This window comes from Rhopalosiphum padi, chromosome 4 (genome assembly GCF_020882245.1).
Source record: "Rhopalosiphum padi isolate XX-2018 chromosome 4, ASM2088224v1, whole genome shotgun sequence".
In the NCBI taxonomy this organism is placed as follows: domain Eukaryota; kingdom Metazoa; phylum Arthropoda; class Insecta; order Hemiptera; family Aphididae; genus Rhopalosiphum; species Rhopalosiphum padi.
In genome coordinates, this window is record NC_083600.1 from 3362012 (window position 1) to 3385515 (window position 23504).

At 25.6% G+C, this 23504-nt stretch overlaps 3 protein-coding genes across 3 annotated transcripts in view; 1 reads left to right on the forward strand and 2 right to left on the reverse strand.

Moving 5' to 3' along the window:
• LOC132929480 (homeobox protein orthopedia) overlaps window positions 1-6846 on the forward strand; it is a 35301-nt gene extending 28455 nt beyond the window's left edge. The window contains exons 3-6 of the mRNA XM_060994859.1: window positions 1109-1295; window positions 1784-1924; window positions 4758-4874; window positions 5167-6846. Of these exons, the coding sequence (XP_060850842.1) occupies window positions 1109-1295; window positions 1784-1924; window positions 4758-4828 (399 nt within the window). The 3' untranslated portion in view covers window positions 4829-4874; window positions 5167-6846. The remainder of the gene's footprint in view (window positions 1-1108; window positions 1296-1783; window positions 1925-4757; window positions 4875-5166) is intronic.
• Window positions 6847-12110: 5264 nt separating this feature from the next.
• Window positions 12111-17393, reverse strand: LOC132929744 (copine-8-like). The gene is made up of 8 exons (XM_060995303.1): window positions 17048-17393; window positions 16124-16409; window positions 15829-16041; window positions 15538-15747; window positions 15316-15448; window positions 14033-14263; window positions 13776-13954; window positions 12111-13379 (listed from the first exon to the last, which is right to left on the reverse strand). Exons 1-8 carry the CDS (start codon window positions 17110-17112, stop codon window positions 13053-13055), a joined length of 1644 nt encoding a protein of 547 aa, XP_060851286.1. The 5' UTR covers window positions 17113-17393; the 3' UTR covers window positions 12111-13052.
• A 1626-nt stretch (window positions 17394-19019) lies between these two features.
• On the reverse strand, window positions 19020-23502 carry LOC132929810 (26S proteasome regulatory subunit 7). Its single transcript, XM_060995389.1, has 8 exons — window positions 23255-23502; window positions 22352-22389; window positions 22118-22291; window positions 21908-22047; window positions 21668-21836; window positions 21427-21591; window positions 20963-21350; window positions 19020-19351 (listed from the first exon to the last, which is right to left on the reverse strand). The coding sequence occupies exons 1-8, from the start codon at window positions 23334-23336 to the stop codon at window positions 19194-19196; spliced, it is 1314 nt and encodes a 437-aa protein (XP_060851372.1). The 5' UTR covers window positions 23337-23502; the 3' UTR covers window positions 19020-19193.
• Between the last annotated feature and the right edge of the window lie 2 nt (window positions 23503-23504).

Genomic DNA, 23504 nt, shown 5'->3' on the forward strand with positions numbered 1-23504 from the left:
GTACGACATACGTTGTAGTATTGCACCCAGTGGCGTATTATACATTTTTTTTAGTAGTGGGGGGTTATTTTTTGCTAAATCATCAATCCCTGGCGGTGGGAACCCCCCCCCCCTCATCTTGTAAATATGTCACTAATTGCTCCTACAATATATAGGGACTTATTTTGTGTATTAGACAAATGGACATGGATATCGGGGTGTACACAAACTGTTTAAAATTTAAATTATATTACTTTAAGAGTTTGTGATACATTATAAGGAAATGTAATTTCACCATTTTGCGCGAGTTTTAAACAGATTTTTTAATATTTAGTGAAATTAATCGAATACAAATACTCACGAAATAACGCAATTTATTAATATCGTTTGTACTATTATTTAAACAGATACCGAAACACTATACAATTCTTCTAAGGCCTATATAATATCAACAATATCATATTTGCATATCATATCAGTAGCCACTTATTCATCATGACAATGTGTATTCATCGTTTGATTGTAACAATTTAAATGCTAAGATATTTCATGTTTTACCCTTATACCTAATCGTACTACCTAATCGCAAGGAAGGGCGAAAAAATGAACTCCACCAATATCAGAAGGCATGAATAAATTGGTTTTCATTCAGTAATCCCTAGGTCAACGGGATTACAGGATTATTAGATACAACCCCTCTACTTTTATTACTTTTCACGTACCAAACATACGGGATAGGGGGTTCACGTCATTTGATAAATTATAGTACAAAATTATAACTCCCGAAAGCCCAGATATTGTACATTTTATTACTTACAAAATAAATTAGTATACCGACAGTATAAGCACTTTATTGCATTTCTTTTGTTCCGACTATGTGTAGACATAAAACTTTTGCGTTTTTTTCTGTCCCGCAGCTTAGGTATATAAAACGAATCGTTATCATTATATATATATATATTTATTAAACGCAGACATGCAACATATAAACCATATGAATACGCACGTTTTAATCGTATATAACATATTATTTAAAATATAATATATAATAAAATACATTAATTATTTAAAAATGTAAATAATTTGAGATTCAAACCAAAATAAATTGACTTTTAAAATTAATACATAGGTTTGGTTCCAAAACCGAAGAGCAAAATGGAAAAAACGAAAGAAATCAACAAACGTGTTCAGGAGCCCTGGTGCTCTGTTGCCGTCCCATGGACTACCACCGTTTGGGTCCATGTCCGACAGTATGTGTCCCACGTCAATGTTCAGCTCTCCCGACACCAGATGGGGTGTGACGAGCATGGCCACAGGTATAGTATATATTTACTACACTTGTATGATACATTTTACCTACATTATTATTACTACCTTATTCCTACATCCTACATATAAGGTACATTTATAACATATACTTACCTAAGTTGTAAAGATACAGTATCTCGCATAAGAAAGTGCAACTAGGTTTCTTTGTAAAAGTTTCTACTTGATGTAGCTAAACCAACTATATGATAAAAAATTACCATTGAATTAAAAAAAAAAATTCATTCTAAACATTCTTATACTAACATTTTACTAAAATATGTATTAAACACAAAATATGTAATCTGCGTTTATTACCAAAAATACCAGATTCCTGTATTAAATAATCATTTCACAAGCGTACGCCTAGCTACACATGTTATCTTTATATAGTGCTAGCTCAATTATATCATAGACGCAACTAAACGATAACTAAGTGCTAAGGTGCTTTAACATCCAAATATGTAATAAAACCATTTAAAGTTAAAATATGAATTAGGACTCAGTCAACTGGCCGGCGGTACAGTTACCATGAGCGGATACAACCATCAAAATTCATCACTCAGTTCCGTGCCTATCACGACGATGGCTACCAACGCTCAGAACATGTATCAAGCGCACTATGGTCTCAATTCACTAGGCAAGTAAACACATGCAAGTTAATCGTAGTTTTGCATAACAATAATTAACAAGTCGTAATTATACCTATATTATTTAAATAAATATATTTGAAAGTTTTTAAGGGTAAAAGTGGTAAAAATAGTTTCTACCAAAGAACTTCCTGTCATATAAGTATGAAAATATATAGCTTTAACCCACTTCCTTCCGAAAAAAAAATATTTTTTGTATATACGTCAGATTATAATAATTACCTATATAATATCTAAAAGAAAGAAAAATCTGGAACTCAAAATAACATACATGATGAATAATGATAGTACCTATAATCTATAATCACAAAATATGTTCGTTTCATTCATTATATACACACAATTATGATACAGTTTAAATCAAAACTCTCAAAGATGTTCTACATTATTCTTATATTTTATGTTTTTATCAGGAGATACTTTTATTTCATTATAACGGTTGACTGGATAGTTTTTTTTAAATTAATTATCCTGTATATTTACTGCAATATTATTAAGTCTTTTTTTTATAATAAATAGTAACTAATATAATAAAATATAATAATAAATAACTTGTGTCCATTAATAAATCATATGATTTTATAACACGCTTCTGTGTTAAGACTAACTTAAACAGCGTAGCAAAAACCACCTGGGGTGAAATAGGGCGACGCCCTGCCAAATAGGCTTTGTACAATACATTTAAGGGCCTTGCTAACTGAACTGTCTTGATTTGAGGATTGCAATAACTGTTGTACTGAACCGAAAACTCCTATAGTTGCGACATTGAACTCAGTTTTTACCTACGTATAATATTATATTACATAGCTAACTATATTAGTATTCTAATTACCTATTTCATATTTGTAATACAAATTTAAAATATTAACATTCTACAGTTACATTCTGTCTTATCTACTATTTTGATAATTTATACAAAATAAAAAAGTTGTTCACTGTGTAAAATATTTATATTTAATGAATTTAAAATTTAAATATGTACATACTTACATGGCAATATACGCCGTACTAATGAAAAACAAAAATAATGTATAGGTAAATCATTAATCATCCGACCAAGATATATCTTATAAGATTTGGTGGTATATTTACAACCACCAAAATCCACCAATTAAAGGTGTTCATTAAATAAATACCATTAAAAATACATACGATTATCAGAACTCTTAATATATAATTATGATCAATATGAAAAAAAAAATTATTCTATTTAATCGAGAATAAGCCAAAATCATGGACATATCTGACAACCAATTAATTTAGACTAAAGGATAAAAACATGCAAATCTATAAAATATAAGAAATCATAGCCCCCTATACATCAATAAAATGTGGTGTTTCATTCAAATTATTAAATATCTTTCATACAATGAAGTAATATAAATATAATATTATGATGACATCTGGGTACATATATTTTTACGTTATACGAGTTATATGGATAGTCTGTGGCCAGGACACCGCGCGCGTTACAATAGTGTCATTAAACGCAATTAATATGTAGGAAGGTAATAAAATGTGCATTTTCATTCACTGGATATACCTAAACTTTTATAGGTGTATAATATGTTATGTGTACACACTACACATAATACTTTATTATAACCACTACAACCTACAGAACAGCAAACCATATTATACATGTGTATTGTGTATACTGTTTTTCATATATATTATACGCCTAACCTAACTTCTATACACATTAAGTCATCTATGTACCATGCATTGTGTGGAATATTTTAACATGAAAGTGTGAAAAATAAGTAAATATAGCATTGATATAATACTACTTTACGTAATATTACATTCTTCTTGGCTCGAACACAAATAATTTTTAATAAACACATAATGGTAGTGTTATTTGTTTTTAAACTAAAATTATTATATACATATTATAACTGTGCGTATTTTTCACTTTAGATGAAAATAATTCTTTAAAAAATTACCTATGTATTTAGATAATTTAAAAATTCAAACTAAGATACAGAAACCTAGTTTTGTTTACATACCTCTACTCGGGAACCAAGATTGATGATATTTCTTTAAACATATTCGACAGCTGCCAGTAACTTACCAAACAAAGCTTCGTTCAGAATCTAAACAAATTTCCGAAATATAATACTTAAATATTTTAAACTTGTTATACATTGATGACGAATGATTCTGTTTTTAATCAATTTATATCTTGTAAAATACTATAATAATATATACATATATACATGTATATAGGTACCTAATACCTACATCAGTTTTCAATTATTTATAATTTAATTAATATTTAAAATTGAAATACAAATTTTTATATTATAGATTATAAGTTATAATAATATTATTAAAAATAATTTATCAACATTTAAAGAAAAATAATGTATACACATAACACATGTGAAATAAATACAATTACTATCTAACAAACATATAAAAAATTCTACATTCAGCTCTATAATATAAGATATATAGATTATCTTAATTATCTATTATTTATTAAATATTAAATTATTGAACCACTGGGATAAATTGTAAGAGGACGACAGTATATATTTTAAATAAACAAAATAAAATAATTGCACAAGCCACAATACATATTATATATTTATTAAAAAAAAAACTGTTCGGCACGTTGGTTGATCGATCGATGCCGGCGAACAATACTGACGGTTCATGGCCCGCGCACTATATTCCGATTACCCATATTAAATACGATCAATCGTTATCAATTAATCTTCATCATAATAATAATAACCAACACATAGGTAATGATTTTTTTTATACTAAGTAAAAAATATGGATTAATGGTAAAATCAATGTTTGTATTAATTATAGGCGATTCAAACAAATGGCGATTTTCCAAAGACCAATTCAAACCCTATCCAGCAGATTCTCAGTTATTTTGAGAATCAATGTGTACATTGACCATCATGATGTGCATCGTTGTGTTTTGTAAGTAAAATTGAATAAAAGATAAAAACCCGTATTTTGCGTATGCTAGGTAATATAAGATAATATAAATTAAACCTATTATTATATTACTGTCTGTATATAATTTTAAAAATATTTTCGGTAGATACTTATATCTATTTCAGATTATTGAACAAGTACCAAATGTCTAATTGGTACCTAAACTTGTCACGTTTCAAAATTGCATTGCATTAACATCAACATACAATATTTCCACTCTGCTTCCTTAAAACATATTTTTAAAGTGTAATAGTGAAACTACTGTTTGTTTCAGGTACAGTATTTTACTCGAGAGACAACGGCACAATCAACTCTATACAAATGCATACGAGGCGGAGCCAATTAACTGAATAATTTTTTTCTTCCAAATTATTATAATTAATATTAATTAGTGTCTGGTGATGCGTTCTTAAGATTAAGAATATTTTTTAAACTATTCATTAAAAATAATTATTGTAAATCTATAGCGGCAATAACGTTTATACCTACCTACTCGTGTATAAAAATCAAGTACCTATTCGTCTGTTACGGGCAATTTAAAATAAAAATGTTAACATAACTATTGTAAACAGTGCTCGGATTATATATACCTACTTCCAACGGTAACTGACAATGTGATACATTAATAACTAATAAAAATATATATTATAATAATTATATAAAACACATGGGCTATATATGCCTACATTATAATACGAAGCTAGGTTACATATCTACCTATTAAATAATAACAAATATGAAATAATAATAGGTAAAACTCAACAAGGTACCTACCTACTACATTTTAATATTAATATATCATTGGTCACAATACCTACACATCACTAAGATGCCAATATATCTGCAGCTTAGGTAATATATTATGTTAAGTTTGTCTAGTATCTACATTCTACATGATACATGTATGATTAGGACTTAATCAATTTTTTTGTTAATCTTATTACCATAAACTAAAGTAAAAATATTTTTTCTACATTTGCGCTGATGTAATTTATATAAAAAAAATCATTTTTGAAATTTTCCTTCCGTCAAAGTGTATTAATATCGCTTCCAAGTATTTTCCAGGCACTACTCCACTAGTCACTAGTGTATCACATTAAATATTTTCCAATTATACTATAGTAAACCATCTAGTCATCTAGGAACCTAAAATAACCTATAATTTATAGAATTAAATTCCCCACAAAAATAATACTTAACTGCATTTATGTTTAATCACGAAGTTATTCAAATCCATCATAAATACAATCTTAAATGTGTAGCTGGTGCCTCATATAAAAACAATTAAGTAGGTTTAGTCACCAATAAAATAAATACCTAGATATCTGTATAAAAAGGTACCTACACTAAACGAATACAATCATGAATTTTACTGCATTTAATTTGTTTATTAAGGAAAAAATTGTTGTGTTGAATTATAAAAATATATTTATAATTTTTTTCTCTATACAGTTTTTATTTTTTAATATGATTTGACAAAGATAAAGCAATTAAAAATGTAATTAAACATTTAGAAGTACTATGTAACAACAACTCAATAAGAACCTACATGAAGTTTAAATCTAAACTTATTTAAGGAATCTATTTATGTATTATTATCTTTTACATATTATAAAGTATCATTTATTGTTGGATATAATATTTTACCAACTGGGCACTGGTTACTAGGTCTATCACCTAATGGTTTGGGTACCTAATGTTATTTAATCTATCAAATAACCCGATGAAGTATTCAGATAATTTCCTGGGGGTTAAAAACTGTTCCCTCTAACATCAAAAAAACGACGTTAATATTTGTAATATCACATTTTTATAACCCCATACACAAACTTAAAATCAGACAACTGACGAATGCAAATCTTGTGTCTGATTAAAGATTGAAGTAGGTGAAGTAAAATCCAATAGACAAATATTTTGAGAAAAATGTAGGTAACAAATATTTCTAGGTCAGCAACTATAGAAAAAAATCATAAAATATACTACTGCCGCTACTGGGGTACTAATAAAATATGGATAGTGTTAAATATTAAACACAAAAAGAAATCGATAGGCATTCATTTCTGTGCATTCGTAATCTATATATGATTTAATGGCTAGATTTTATTTCTGATAATTTTAAAGTACAGTGACATCGCCAAAACTATTCACTGAAATCGCATTTGAATGTTGTACCTATACCAGAAATGTATAAAATTGCATACACATTTGAATTTATCTACAAAGTATACGTTTGTATGGCCGTATAGATAATTGTTAGAGATATTATAGTCGATATTATTCTAAAATATAATATTTGTATTTGTGTTGTAAATTTTTAATATTAGGTACCTACTAAAATTATAATAATTTATCTAAAATACATCATTTAAAATTGTAAACGTGTAAAATTGATCGTTTTAATTAAATCTATTGGGTTTTCGAAAAAAGCACCTCTATTATAATGATACTTTAAAGTATACTTTAACGATCATTATTCATTCAATTATTAACGTATCTTTTTTGTCTAAAATTGTATTAGACAAAAACTACTTTCTTATGTAATGTGATTTTGTCTCATAAATGTTTAACATTTTAAAATAATAATAACACGTAATGTGCGTAAGATTTATACATTTTGATAATTGAATACAATCATAGGCGGAAATCAGGGGAGGGCTTGAGAAGACTAAAGCCCCCCAGAAGTTTAAAGTACAGGTCTTCAGTCTTGGCATTATATAAGTTTAATGAGCATATATTGCTTAACGCCCCCCCCCCCAGTAATTTCACCAAATTTCCGCTTATGAATACAATACATATTTTAGTGTTACCTTTAAACTTAAAATACAACTTTTAACAGGTATTTCAGTTTTAAAACGTGTAGATATATTAAGTGTTTCACTGTATAAATATTTGTTTAAATTTTCTAACTTTTTCTTGAGGTTAACTTATAATATTATGTCATTTATACATTGGTAAGTAGGTAGTAGGTATAGATTTCTATTATGTAACCATGGTATATTATGGACTTGCCATGTCTATAAATATAAAATATAAATTCTAAAAATATTGTACCTTGCCATAATGTCAAATATTTTATATAGAATATAAAATAAAACAACAAAAGGCTAAAAGGCAGATACAATTATTATAGCATAGATTTTATTTTATTTTGAAAATATACATAGAAATATTCAAAATTAAAATTACTAAGGTCCAATAAATTGAGTTATTGAATCGATAAAAATTAAAATACATTACACAAAGCCATAATTATAATTATTGAATCAATAAGTTATCGACTATAGTAAGTCACTATTGATTCATTAATTTATAGGTCCGATTTTGGTCCAATAAGCTTTATCAGTTCAATAAAATAAAATTAATGAAAGTTTATCAACATAATAATGAAATATTTGTTTTTTATTATTTTTGAATAAAATGTCAATTTACAAATTACAATGCATATAATTTTATATTCACAAATATAATAAATATAATATAAACGATGATTTGTGCAACGATTTTTAATATTTATCCATCGATATATAACATTTTATCAAATCGATAAAACTTATGGAGCCAATAAATTATCAGATCAATAAAATAAATATTGGATGTTTTTGTGCAACCGGCCATAAATATAATAGCTTGAAACATTATTATGTAAATTTTAATTTATAATTAATAATACAAAACTTTATTCAAATCAACTCTACATTTAAGTATGATCTGGATTTTAATGTGCCTATACAAAATAATTTAATGTATACAAATAAATTACCAAGGAGGTAATGATCATCGATCACATCTCGAGTTGAGTCCTGATTGTCCTAAGATATTTTATTGCTTAAATTAAGCAGTATTGGGTCCAAGACCGTCCTCAGAGGGCGAATACCCCATTCATCAGTCGCCCACCCCGGAGCCTTTTTACCTTTTAAATTTTCGTCATTTACATCACTACCTAAAAATTATTTATACAATGTATGAAGTTCACCCCCTCTATAAAAGGAACGCCACTGGTTGGATCCGTGGTGTTATTTGATTATACTCGAATTAAACCTAAAATAATATTTTAATATTGTTGATTATAATGTACCGATATACCCGGAAAAGATGCTTTGATTTACTAGTGGAGAATTGAACTAGTTAAGTTTTGTGAAAAATATATCTTTTAGACTTCTTTCTTAATACAAGTTTTATTATAAAAATCAATACCTAATTAATGTATTAAGTATTGTAAATTTTTTGAAAAAAAATAATAAAAATAATAATATTTTAACTATAGCATACATCAGAGTAAAATAAAAAAAAATATGAGAATTTCTAAACAACCTTTACGTGGTGTCTACTGGTAACCGCTTATAGGCTGGACTAACCCGGCTTAAGTTTACCTACAATAAATATGCCGTGACGCCGGGACCCAACTCGTGCACTCAATGAAATACATTAGGACTCAATTCATGACGTTTTTGAAATTTGGGATCCAACTCAAAGTTTTCCATAATCAACACTTGGGTACCTATAAGTTAGGAAAGTACAAAATTATTGATATTATTGCCTTTTGGTTACTGTAATACTGTTTGGTATCTACATATACTACCTACCTAACCAATCTTTTATCTAAGTAGAAATTATTTTAATTTGACACTTGGGAGCTTAACTATTCTCTCTGGCACGGCTAACAACACACGTGTAGTACAAGATCTAAGTACTTACCTAATGACTAATTCAGTCCAAATAAAATAGTTAAAATTATAACAATGCTTTTAATAATTAACTACTTACCTACATTATTATTTATGACCAAATAATATCAATTTGTTTTCTTTTATGATTTACAAGTATGTTGTTATAAACATGTTAATATGTACAATTCGTTTTATTTAGTGTTTAAATTGAGTATTTTATTCTGTATCTCTATTATTAACATGTATACTTAGGTAGGTACCTACTTAATTCTAAACTCTATGTCTCTATTGTAGGTAAGTTAATATATTTTTATAGCATTATACACCTACCTCACATGAATCGCATGTATTACACTTGCCAGACCGAAAGTATCTATACTACAGGTATCTGTAACTGTATAATATAGTGTAGTTACAGACCTAACCATATAAGTTAATATGTTATTATATAATAATACTATACAGTATGTAGATATTGTTCAATTTGTCTTAGTATACGATTTCATTTATATAATAATAATTCTAAAATAATGTTTTTCAAATCATTACGCAACCTATTTTATATATAACTATATAAATATAATGATACTTATTTTATATTATTTATTTTACTTACCTTATATTTTATTGAATTTTGCATTTATTTTTAAATTACACGGTTATAAAAGTATTTACAAAAAAATAATTATTTATTTTTTATAGATCTGTCAACCAATCATAATTATTACCTATACTAGGTTTGTAGTAATAGTTTATTATAGTACCTAGGTAGATAATTGTATATTTTTATCTACCAATAGTACCTACTACCATAGTATTTTAAGCTCCATATCATTGATAGCTATGAAATCTAAATAAACTTATTATAATTACCTAATAGTAAATATACATGTACATTTTGTAAAATATATTATATATTTAAGTTAATTTAATTTAATTTAGAAAATTATACTGGGTACAGTTCTAATAACCAGAACTTGAACCTGGATTTTGTATATTGTAAATTATATAAAAACCAAAGAAAAATAAATTTTTGTGTATCTTGAAACTTTTTGTTTTGTATCAAAATAAATCAAATTTTTCTTCAAAAATAGCAATAAAGTATTAGATAGAATTCAAAAAAATAAACAGTATATTTCAATTGCATAGTTATTCTAAAATCAGCAATAGTATAAATATTTATCCAACTGATTTTATTGTTTCTATGCTTGTATAATATCACTTTAGTTACTGTTTTTACTAGAATGGCTATAACTTTCTTTTCAAACTAGAAATTTATATTATACTTAAATAGTGAATATTTTTGCTCTTTTTATACTATTCAGTAGGACGTAGGTACCTACTCATAATGTAATATTATTTTAAATGTTAATCTTTATTTATTGTTTTTTCAATTTATGACATATTTATGTAGGTACGATAGAATTTTTGTTTTGGTTTAAAAAAACAATTTAATATAAGGTTCCTCATCATGAGTGATTAGTAATTCATATGAAAATTATTAAAATATCGAAATACGTAGTCACAATATTATTTTGTAAGTGTATAAATTTAAAATTTTTATGAAATGTAATTTGTACAATTTTTAAATTTATAACTTGGAAATTTAACAGTAGTTGGTTTCTGATAAGTAATTTTTACTGAAAAATCTATAAATTTCAATACTATATTGTTTTGTACATTTTTTAAAATGAAATTAAATATTTAAACGAAGTATAACTATTTTAGTTATTGTGTTATGTTTCAAAAATATTATTCGCAAAGATTATTATTATATTGAAATATCACTAAATAAAGAATAGTGAAATATTTATACTAACCTATTAACTAATTATACTACAAGCCCAAACCATTCTATCTTTTATGGTGATAAGTCCGTATTTACTCAAGAGTAAATATCAATGATACATAGTACATACAGCCCACCATACAGGATATGAATGTTGTAATGTACCTATTACCTACGTCTTACACAATAATATAATAATTAATAAAATAAAATAAATGCAATGTTTTCGGCAAACACTAATTTAACTTACGTATTACTTCTATCAAAATAAATATATTATAAAAATATCCTTATAAATATAGGCCGATTACTGACAGATGGTCTACACTTAAAATCACTTTTCATTTACAAGTAATTATTTTTCCAATTTAATATTTAACACATTCATTACAATAACCTACTTAATGAGGTACATTAAAAATTTACTGTACAGTAGTACCTAATACATACTTCCACACCTTAATTTTTTTAGTTGTTCAGGAAAATCAAGGAATATATTGTTTTTATTTTAAATATTTTTTGTAAACACTTTATGGGGTAGAATTTAATAGGACTGTATAAGGGTTTAAACTCTAGTCTTAAAAATTAAGGATTTCTACAAATATTATTCATAAGTAAGACACAAATTAAGTACCTATAAATGGTACAGAAGTATATTACTTTTAAGTAGGCATTTTTTTATTTGATTTTATAATAGTTAAAAACTAATCCATAGAAATTAATAAAAATAAATTGATTTAATACAATTAAATAAGAAATCAATAATAATTTAAATAAATATATTTGTTTAATATAATATAATATAATTTAACATTTATAATATTTAACAAGCAATTATGAAAACATGTAATACAATTTAATTGTATAACCAAGTCCAATTGCACAGCTAGTCAATAATAGCCATGTGCTGTGCACAAATCAGGCATTGAGGTTCTTTCAACGTGAATGGAGTATATTATGTAGATTCATAAAAAAAGATTTTCTAGACTTTCAAATTATCCGGGCTCCCTTAAATACTTATATTCAATCCCTATATTTGTGCATTAAAAAATTATCATTTGAAAAGAAAACATCTGGGTTTTGTTATATTAACATAATTATTAACTTAACATAAAGCATAAGCTTATCAAAAATTTAAATATAAAAAATAATTCATTATTATATAGTATTTCTATCAATATAAAAAGGTTAATTTAAGTAGTATAATAAAATTATTATATGTTATAACATTTTAAGTGTTTCAAAATAAATTCAATTATTAAGTAGATACAATTTATATAAAAGTTAAAAATGCTAGCAAGATAAAATAGTTAAAAGTCTTTATAAATATAATATAAATTTTACTTTTAAATCAGTATGAAAGATCCATATACTTTATAGTCTATTCCACCCGAGAATAACCACTTTTTGAGCATTTCAACTGACAGCTTCGGTGATGCTGAGCCTTTATTTACCTCCCCAATCGTGCTATGCAATACCAAACTCTTTGCCAACATCACTGTTTTAACGCGGTCCTAAAATAGGGTGGCATGTGTAAACGCTGACAAAAATTGGTTCTGATTATTCTCTTGTGGAACACACTAGTTATATAAACTTAATCGTGTTGCGCAATTATAGTATAAATTTTGACAGAAACAAAAAACATAGCACCAATAGTTTTAGAAAAGAAAAAATTTGATTTAAAGCTGCTCAAATTTAATTAGTTCATTGAATTTTTAAATTTTCAATCTCTGGTGTTGTGGTTTGAGATGCTCTCCTTTTAGGCACAATACCATTTATTTTCATATAGTCCATAAATTGTTTTGGTACTTCGGCCAATACATCTTTTGCTAAATGTAAATTAGCAACACTAGGGTCAAGATTATGATAATTGTTAAACGCAACAAATTGTACAATGTCTCTCGCTGCTTTAATTCCGTTCATCTTTAGTCCTCCTTTATCAGCATCTAATTCTTCCATTGCGTCAAATTCTGCATTACCAATACCCACAATAATAATAGAAATTGGTAATGAAGATGCAGTAATAATAGCCTGAGAAATAAAAAGATAATAATAAATAAATAATATATTTTTAATAGTTTGATTATTAGATAGTTATAAATTAAAATTAAAATGATATGAGGAAAGTGCAGAAACTGAGTCTTTATAAAATATTATTACTAATTTAAAAGCATAAGCTTTGTTTAAATTAATATAACTATATTAAATGTTATACAAATTTTAAATATTAATAAACAATTATTCTTAATCACTAATTACAAGATTTAAAAAAAATTTAAAAAAATAAAAAAAAGATAATTTTACATTGTTACCATAGTATATTTTACTTTTATAATATCATGCTTGAAAATATTAATTTAATATTAGGGACAAATATATTACATATAATTAAAATATTAATTTAATTTAATTAACAAATAACAATACCTGAATGGTATCTGGCATGTCAGTAATAACTCCATCAGTCAATATAAGTAAAATAAAATATCCACTTCCATCTCTGTTATTTTGAGCTATTTTAGCTACATGATTGATAACAGGTGCAAAATTTGTAGGTCCGTATAACTGCACTTGATTAATACAGTTACGATATGAGTCTAATACACCTAAACATAATATAATTATAGATATTAATATAAATTTAAGAAAATTGTTAATAATTAATTTTTTCTTAAGACATTTACCTCTTACACCAAAACAATGGGGATTTTGAGGATTCATGTTAACAAAAAATTCATGTGAGACTTTTCCATTGGGAGGAATTTTAGCTCCAAAACCCAAAACAGGGAATTGTTTATCAGAATCATAGTCTTCAATTATAGATACAACACTCCATATTGCTTGTTCATAACTATTCATACTTGCGTTATTGATAAAATGTAAAGATGATGGATTTGATGGACTACCATTCGAAGCTAAAAAATAAAATAATATTTTTTATACAAATTACATTAAGTGCAGTAGACTCTACAGCCGTGCAATAATCCAGTATGTCCAGTAATGCAGCTATATTTTATTTTTATTTTCATTATTTTTGCTTAAATGACTATAAGAAAAATGACTTATAAGCATCATTTCAAACAAAAAAAAATAATAATTTATTTAGACCTTTCTCTTCAAAACATTAATTCAATACAGTAATAAATTAGTATATAATATGTATGTATCATTTATATGTTTTAATAAAATAAATTAAAGTTTTTTAATAATTAAAACTGCATTTTTTGTGAACCTTCATTAATTCTGGCATTTTTGTTAATCCAACAGTTCTCTGGTTTGATATCTGTCGGATTACTGAGAATCTACTGTACTAAATATCAGTGACAAGGGGTAAATTTTTAGGTTAGGAAGGTATTGAAAACAATTCAAATTCGCCATAATGACAACACACTCATAATTATTTTAAATAATATCATACCATAAATGAACAAACAAAAAATTAAAATTTCACTATAAAAATAAGTTAGTGGTGATTGATTATAAAACATTGAATATTGAATTAATAACAGTTTCTTAAAAATAAAATAAAACAAAAATTTGAATAGTGACATATGACATTCCATAAAAATCCCACCCTTTTTTTAATTCCCTATGCACATTTTGACTAACAGAATAAGACAAATTTGATATTGTCTTATATTTATTTTTATACTGTATTTTAATGTTTAATGGATGACCTGCTACACCAGGCACTACCAGTTCATGAGAGTTTCTACAAATTTAAACTAAGAATAAAACAACAAAACATTTTGGAAAATATACTTTTAATATAGTATTAACTATTAACTATATAAGGGTAGAATTTTCTACTATTCTTCCATGAAGCTCCACAGCAAATTATAACTCATTATTTTCAAATTTTTAAGTAATTCAATACATTTCAGACCAATAAATCATGAAAAATAAGCAACATGCCAATATTAAATTTTGTTAGAACATTTTTATAGAAAATATTAATTTATTTTACCAGTAAAATCAATAGCCACAGTACAAAACATCTCTGTTCCTCCTTGGACATAATCTAAGAATGTATAGGTTGATTGTATTTTTATGTAATCTACGCGTATTTCACCTGAATCTTGGTAATCTTTTTTTTTTTCCTGGAAATATTTGTCAATAAATCAAGCAATATATACTATAAAAAATTAAATATGATAACAATAAGAATAAATAGAAAACTATTACTTACTTTTTTTTTCCCATTAATGCATTTAAAAATAGCATTAGGATTCGAGAGACCTTTTAGAGTGGTATGAAATTCACCAATTAAGCTATGGTCACCACTTGAATTCCAATCAAAACAAATAATTTTTAAATCCCGTTCATAATCTCCATTACAAAATGATCGGACAGGAATATTAAATTTTTTCCAGCGAGGGTTTAATGTATCCTTGATAACCTTTTGAAAAATATTTAGTAGAATATTTTATAGAACAATATAATTATTATTTATTGTCAATATATTAAAAATTGTACTTACATCAGTTTTATAAACTAATGTGTAATTTCCAGTATCAGTAAGCTTATAGATTTCCAAAAATGGATCAGATTTACCAAAAAAATCTTTTTTGTCTAATTTAAATCCACTCATTTCTAATATTACTTCATCTCTATCCATACCCAATTCTTCTGCAGTTATAACTAAATAACTACTTTTCAAATTACCATCACGATCTGTTAATTGTAATTTGTTCTAAACACAATAAAAAAAAACAATTATTTATCATAAACAGATTACTTATAGTAAAGTTATAGTTTAGTGTAGATTATATTACACGTTTATTAGCAACAAGTTGTCCTAAAGAAATTGTTACAGTTCCAAGAAAATCGTGTGCTGTCAAATCTTTATCTTTTGAATCAGTATCATATATTTCAAACAACAGTGGCTGTTTTTCTTCAAATCTAAAGCTTATCAATACTTTTGAAACAAAATTTGGATCCTGATTATTTTTAACAGTTTCAGTTCGGTGAAACTCTATCCATTTATTTTGGCCAAATGGTTGTACATATGTTACACACATTGGGTCAGATTTTGATAAAACATCTGTACCAGACAGTCCCCTATAAATAATACAGGTAAAATAATTTTTTCAATAAAACATAGGTATAATAGATTAAATTTTGTGTTTATCCGTCATACTTTGATCTAAGTTTAAATTTTTATATCAATACTTATTATTTAATTTATTAAAATATATATTTTAAATAAGATTCTTTGTTAAAAGTAACCTATAGAGTATTATATTTTATTGAAAAATAATATTTTTAATAGTAACTTTGTAGTAAACATATATTTTTTAAACTAGCTTATCATAATTTTAATCTAAACATGTAGATATACATTTTTTAAGCTATAATTATAAAAATATACAAATCATTAATACACTTCTCTGCTACCAAAAAAATGTTGATCATTTTTAAAAGTAAAAAGTATTATTGCATTTTTAGTTATTGTTTGGAGCATTTTTTCAAAATGTTTAGTGAACTTAAATTCGGGTCTTAGCCATGATAATTAATACATATTTAAAAATATTATTTTCATTAGGTATGTTTGAAAATTAAATTAAGTATATCACATAAATACAATAATCTTTGACTGATAGCACAAGTACTTGAAAAAAAAAATCAAATTTGAATTTAAGCGGTAATGGAATATTGTAATTTGGAATGTATAATTATTTTTAAATCACTGCATTTACCTGCATGACAAAGATAACTCAATATCGGCAGACGGAGAAACGGCTGATCCTGGAGTAAAAGCCATAATATAAAATAGTTAATTTATAGTTATGATTCAGAATTTTAAATTAATTTAAACGATGTATAAGTTATAGCCTTATAGGTAACTGTTGTAACTATTATTTAATTAAGAGCGTACACAAAATCAAATAAGAAAATAATGAAAATATTTTGAATATTTAACTTTTTAATTGTTATCTATCAAAAATTAAACGTCACCACGTCAGTCAAATCAGTCAATATTATACTTGGTGTACTAACAAGTAACAAACTAACAAATAAAATCTAGTAGAAATTAAAATATTAAATGATAAAAAAAGAAAAAGTAAATAATATGTATAATAATAATTTCAAGACACCTACAGTTGTCAGTTGTGTCGTTATCACAGCCAACAGAACACGAAGAGATAAACCTTATCTGTACCTTAAAAATTAAGACCACGCACCTTAGGGCTTAGATCTTAGATCATATACATCATATGATCTAATGCCCGGTTGCTTAAAAGTCATTTGTTTAATATCTAACAAATCATTAGCTAACGGTCCGGTCAAGATGGATATATATATCCACCATGGATCCGGTACATACTCTATATAGTCTCTAATTCTAATACATGACAAAATTATTGTTTCTTATTTCTGTTATCTTTGAGGCCCACATATGACCAAGAGCACACCTATACAGAGTGATTCTTTTATCGTGAACCACTCATTATTTCAAAAAGTATTCATGTTTTTGAAAACATTTTTTAAAAACAACGTTTTTATTAAGAAATTGTATTTTTAAATATTTTTTATCCTTATATTTTTTTTAAGTTTTTTACTTTTTTAAATGACAACATAGTTTTAATTTTATATTCCAAAATAAAGCTTTAACTGATAAATAAAATATGTACCTAGGTATTGTTAATAGCTGAGTATATCTAAGTTACTAAAATGGATATGTTAAACTTGAATTTCAATAATAAATCATTGTATACAAAAAAATGAATCTGAGAAGACTGTGAGCAGATTAATTTTCTGAGTATTTTGATACATAAAAATCGAATTTAGGCCAAGTAGTTTATGAGTTATAGTTAAAGTTTAGACGAGTGGAGTGGTACGGGGTTACCCCGCAAAATGTTTGTCAACTACTTCGCTTGTCCAAACTTTAAATACATAAAACTCATAAACTACTCGCCCTAGGTTAGGTTAGGTTTTATGTATCAAAATACTCAGAAAATTATTCTGTTTTGGAATATGAAATTAAAACTATGTTGTCATTCAAAAAAGTAAAAAACTTAAAAAAATATAAGGATAAAAAATATTTAAAAATACAATTTTTTAATAAAAATGTTATGTATTTTTAAAAAAAATAATAATATTATTTTAAATAATGTAAGTAATGAACTAATGTTAAAATTATATGGTTCACAGCCCAGTTCCACACTTTTCCCACAGAATAAAATAATTTTTAGTTTTTTTTTGTACAAACACTACAAACATATTTTAAGAACATAATTTAGAAATGTTATTAGTTATCAATCTTTTAAATTGTATTGATCTTATTAATTTTATTATGAAAATTTAATTTTTGAATTTTTATAATGCAATTATACAATTTTATTGAGATTATATGTTTTTAATTGCCTTTATATTTATTTTATTTAGTCTTCAGTTTTGATTGAAGACTAGATAAAAAATAACAAAAATTAAACATATTTTTAAATCCTTGATAATAAAGAGGAAAATAAGTCTTTATAACCGTAAATTCATTATATTGTACGTAGGCAACATAGACTTTTACAAACTTTTCTTTAGTCATCCTTATTTGTGTTATTACTTAAGTAAAAAAAATTATAACAAACACGATGAGACACTTTTTAATACTTTCTTAAGATGTATATAAATAGGCCATAGGAATTAAATAGAATTTTAATAATTTACTCGTAGTTAGAAATAGTAAAAATTAAGACGTATATTAAGTTACTGTGAATTTACATTCATATATTTTTAATAGATAATTCTGAATAGCTAATTTAAATCAATTTTACACATCTTTCAAGTAGACATTTAAATAATTTAAAATTGAGTATAAACCAATTTTAAAAATTAATTAATATTATATTAGTTATATGTCATATAACGTGGAGTAGAAGAGAATTTGGCATATGATTTGATGACCTTATTTACAGCTTCTAGGAAATCTTTTTCAGTAGCAACTTTTCGGCGAGCTCTTATTGCAAACATACCAGCTTCAGTACATACGGATCTTATCTCAGCTCCTAAAATTATAATAAAACATTTTAATTATTTACATTTAATTATGTAATTACTGCCAAATCATTGAACAAAATCCAATATTAATATTATCCATACCAATATGTTTTGTCATTTTTTTTTAACTGACAGCCAACTTTAGTCAGTTCTATATTAATTTAATGTCAACAAACTTTAAATTTTATGAGAATATGCAATAGTTGGTTTTATTAATTTAGTTAAAAAGATGCCAGCGTAGTATTTGTTATCTCTCTCTGACCCACGCACAACATAGCAAATTTTATGTTCACAATATTGACAATAACCATATTAATTTCTCAAATTAGAGTGAAATGATCTCTTTTAAAATTAAGAACATTATCTAGGGCATCTCATAAGCGTTTTATTATATTTTTATTTTAAAACCAGTTATGATTATTTTAAAATTGTAAATTGTTTATACATCTTAAAAAACTCATAACTCGCTTATAACACTTATGAGATAATGTTCTTAATTTTAAAAGAGGTCATTTTACTCTAATTTGAGAAATTAATATGGTTATAGTCATTATTGTGAACATAAAATTAACTATGTAGCACATGGGCCAGAGAGAGAAAACAAATAGTGCGCTGACATCCTATTAAACACACAATAAGTTTATTTTATATCTAGTAGTTGTATACAGTATAATCTTATTTATATTAGACTAATCAAGACACTTAAAAATGTGTGTATGATTAGATCATTATTACAAGAAAGCAGATTTTTAAAAGTTTAAAATATAATACTAATATGCTCTGAGAATTATTATTTAGTATTTATATTCTCCAATAATCCATTAATATGCTTTATTATTTTTTGGATAAAATTACTTTTATTTAATTATGCAAGACGTATATTATATTACATTGCTATATTTGTAATACTATATAGTTATATTATTTTTGATTTGAACTCGAAATAGTATATAAATAAAAAAAAAAATTGATCAAATAGTATAGTATATCACAGTATAGAATAACTAAGACTACCAATTGAATTACAATCACAAAGATAAATAATAAATATTAATGTTTTAAATAAGTTTTTAAAAGATTTAAATAATTTTTTTTATATTATAAATTTATAAAATAAATCCCCACTCGATAACTAAACAGTTATAGATGTTTAATAGACAACAATACAATATATTCTAAAACATGAAAATAGGCTAAAAATTCACTAAATTCCAAAATATGTTCAACTTGCGAAATAAAATAATTTTTATAAATTTTGCAATCAAATTAACAGATTGTTCAAATATTTTTTCTCATTAAATTTATGTAAAAACCTAAAAATCTGCTCTTTACTATTAATTTTTATTTTACATAAAAAATTGGATTATTAGATAATTGAACTAATGTATAACCATATAAAAAAACATTATTCAGTAAAACCTCAATAAGATGGAATCGCTTGGGACCATACAATTTTTCCTTGTTAACAGGATTTTCGTTTTGACAGGGTTCAAAACAATGAAATTTGAAAAAAAGTACAAAAGAAATTTTCTGTATTACCAGGGTTTCTGTTTTACCGAAGTTCCATCTTATCGAACTTTTACTATATACATATATGTATATATAAATGTAGACATTACCAGTGCTATTGGGACAAAGTCTAGCCAACAATTCAAAACGAATATCTCGTTCAACACTCATAGCTCTAGCATGTATATTGAAAATATGAGTTCGCCCTTCTAAATCAGGCAAACCAAATTCAACTTTTCTATCAAGACGTCCAGGACGCATCAATGCTGGGTCTAATGTATCTGGTCTATTAGTTGCCATTAAAACTTTAATGTTTCCTCTAGGATCAAATCCATCCAACTGATTAATAAGTTCCAACATAGTTCTTTGTACTTCGTTATCGCCACCAGCACCATCATCAAAACGTGCACCACCAATTGCATCAATTTCGTCAAAGAATATCAAGCAAGCTTTCTTACTGCGTGCCATTTCAAATAATTCACGAACCATACGTGCTCCCTAAAATTGCACAAATATTTTGATAAGTATAACTGAAATTATTGGACAACTATTGTAAAATAAATTTTAATTTCACCTCTCCAACATATTTTTGAACAAGCTCAGAGCCAATTACTCGAATGAAACAAGCATCTGTACGATTAGCAACTGCTCTAGCACATAAAGTTTTACCAGTTCCAGGTGGTCCAAATAACAACACACCTTTTGGTGGTTCAATTCCCAAGTTTACAAATTTTTCCGGCTATAAATGCATATAATTTCAATTTATTAAATTAATAAAAAATAAAAATAGTTAAAAAAATATTAAAAATACCAACATGCAATAATGGAGTTTCAACAACTTCTCGTAATTTATCTATCTGTTCTTTACATCCACCAACATCTGAGTATGTAACATCTGGCTTTTCTTCCACTTGCATCAAAGTAACAGTAGGGTCAATTTTAGGTGGCAGCGGAATATGAATTTGATACTTATTACGGTCAACACTATATTAAAATTAAATTAAATAAATAGCACACACAAACTTGAATTTTATAGAAACAAATTTATTATTTACCCAACACGCATTCCTTCCTCAATATCAGTTGGTGCTACAGAATCTGCGAGATCCACAACAAACTTGGCAAATTGTTTGACATTAATTATATATTTAGGATCATCTGAATCAGCATTAATAATTTTTGTACATCTGGCAACCTATTAAAATTAATAGTTTAATGTTTAAATTGTTCATAGTTGACAATGATGGAACTATATTAGATTTTACCTGTAATGGTTGTTCATTTTGAAGAGTCTGTTTATCAGCAGTTAAATCCCAAAATGCAGGAGGAGCTAATCCTGTATCTGATTCTTTAATTCCTGTTAATTCATTAATACGTTTAATGATACCTTGGATATCGTCTTCTACTGCTTTTACATTAATTGTCCATTGACCTTGGCCCTAAAAATATAATATTCAGTTTACTTGGTTCATTTTAATAAAACATTTTCAACTACTTACATATGTTTTAAGTAATGCTATGTCCTCTTCATCCAAAGCTAAAAATTACATTAAAAATGAAAAATCTTTAATTTATTTAAACTAGGTATAATATCTAATTAAATATTTTTAGTAATACATCGATCAGAATTATATACACATTAAAATAAATAATTGTAATACAAATGACTGTAATATTAAATTTAATTCTTTTTTTCTTTTCTTTGCTCCAATTATATGGGGTCGGCCTATACCTGAAGCTTTTCTTCACTTACACCAACTACTTTCATATTATTCTTTAATCTATCTATCCATTTCTTCTTCTGGTTTTCACTCACTTTGTTTTTTCTATCACTACCACTTAAGCAGTAAAAATATACAAATTAAATAACACGAGGCATTTCAAAATTATAATTAGTTGAGAAAATCAATTTAAAAATTAAAGGAAAACATATTTGTATTAAAAGGTAACTTATACGTTACTTAAATTGTACTACTGTACAATCACTTAGGTATATTGATTATGTAAAAAAAATTGTAAATGCCACCAAACTTTAAAATAAAATCACAATTTAAACTTGAAGGTACTTTTTAAATCTAACCCAATTATAAAACATTTTCAAAATATATTTGATAAAAACTTAAAAAATAAAATATATCAGAAATGATCTGAAATAATTAAATAACTTAATTTCTAAAAAAAAACCAACATCTCGAGTTGATGTGTAGATCTGATAATAATATTTTCATAAGATCTTTTAATAAAAATGTAATTATCTATTACTTCATTCAGGAGAAATGGTTTATGAATTTTAATACTTCAGTAATAAATTGAAGGTAAATGTAAAATATAGGTGAATATATACAAAATTAAGGATTGTTTTTTATATGTACAAGATAATATTATAAAAAGATTCTAATTACATTTGATTTCTTTTTCTTTTTCATCTTTTTCAGGCTCATCTTTCTTCACTTTTCTCATTTCATCGCCCAAATAGTCAGGCATCTTGAATAATTAGTTTTACCAAAAGAAAAACGAAGAAGATATAAAACAATTAACACTTATTAATTAATTATTAATCTAAAATCTAAATATTTTTTAGTTGAAAGACAGAACTTGGAACCAAAATGTTATAAATAATGATTTGTATAATATTCAGATAATGATAAAGCT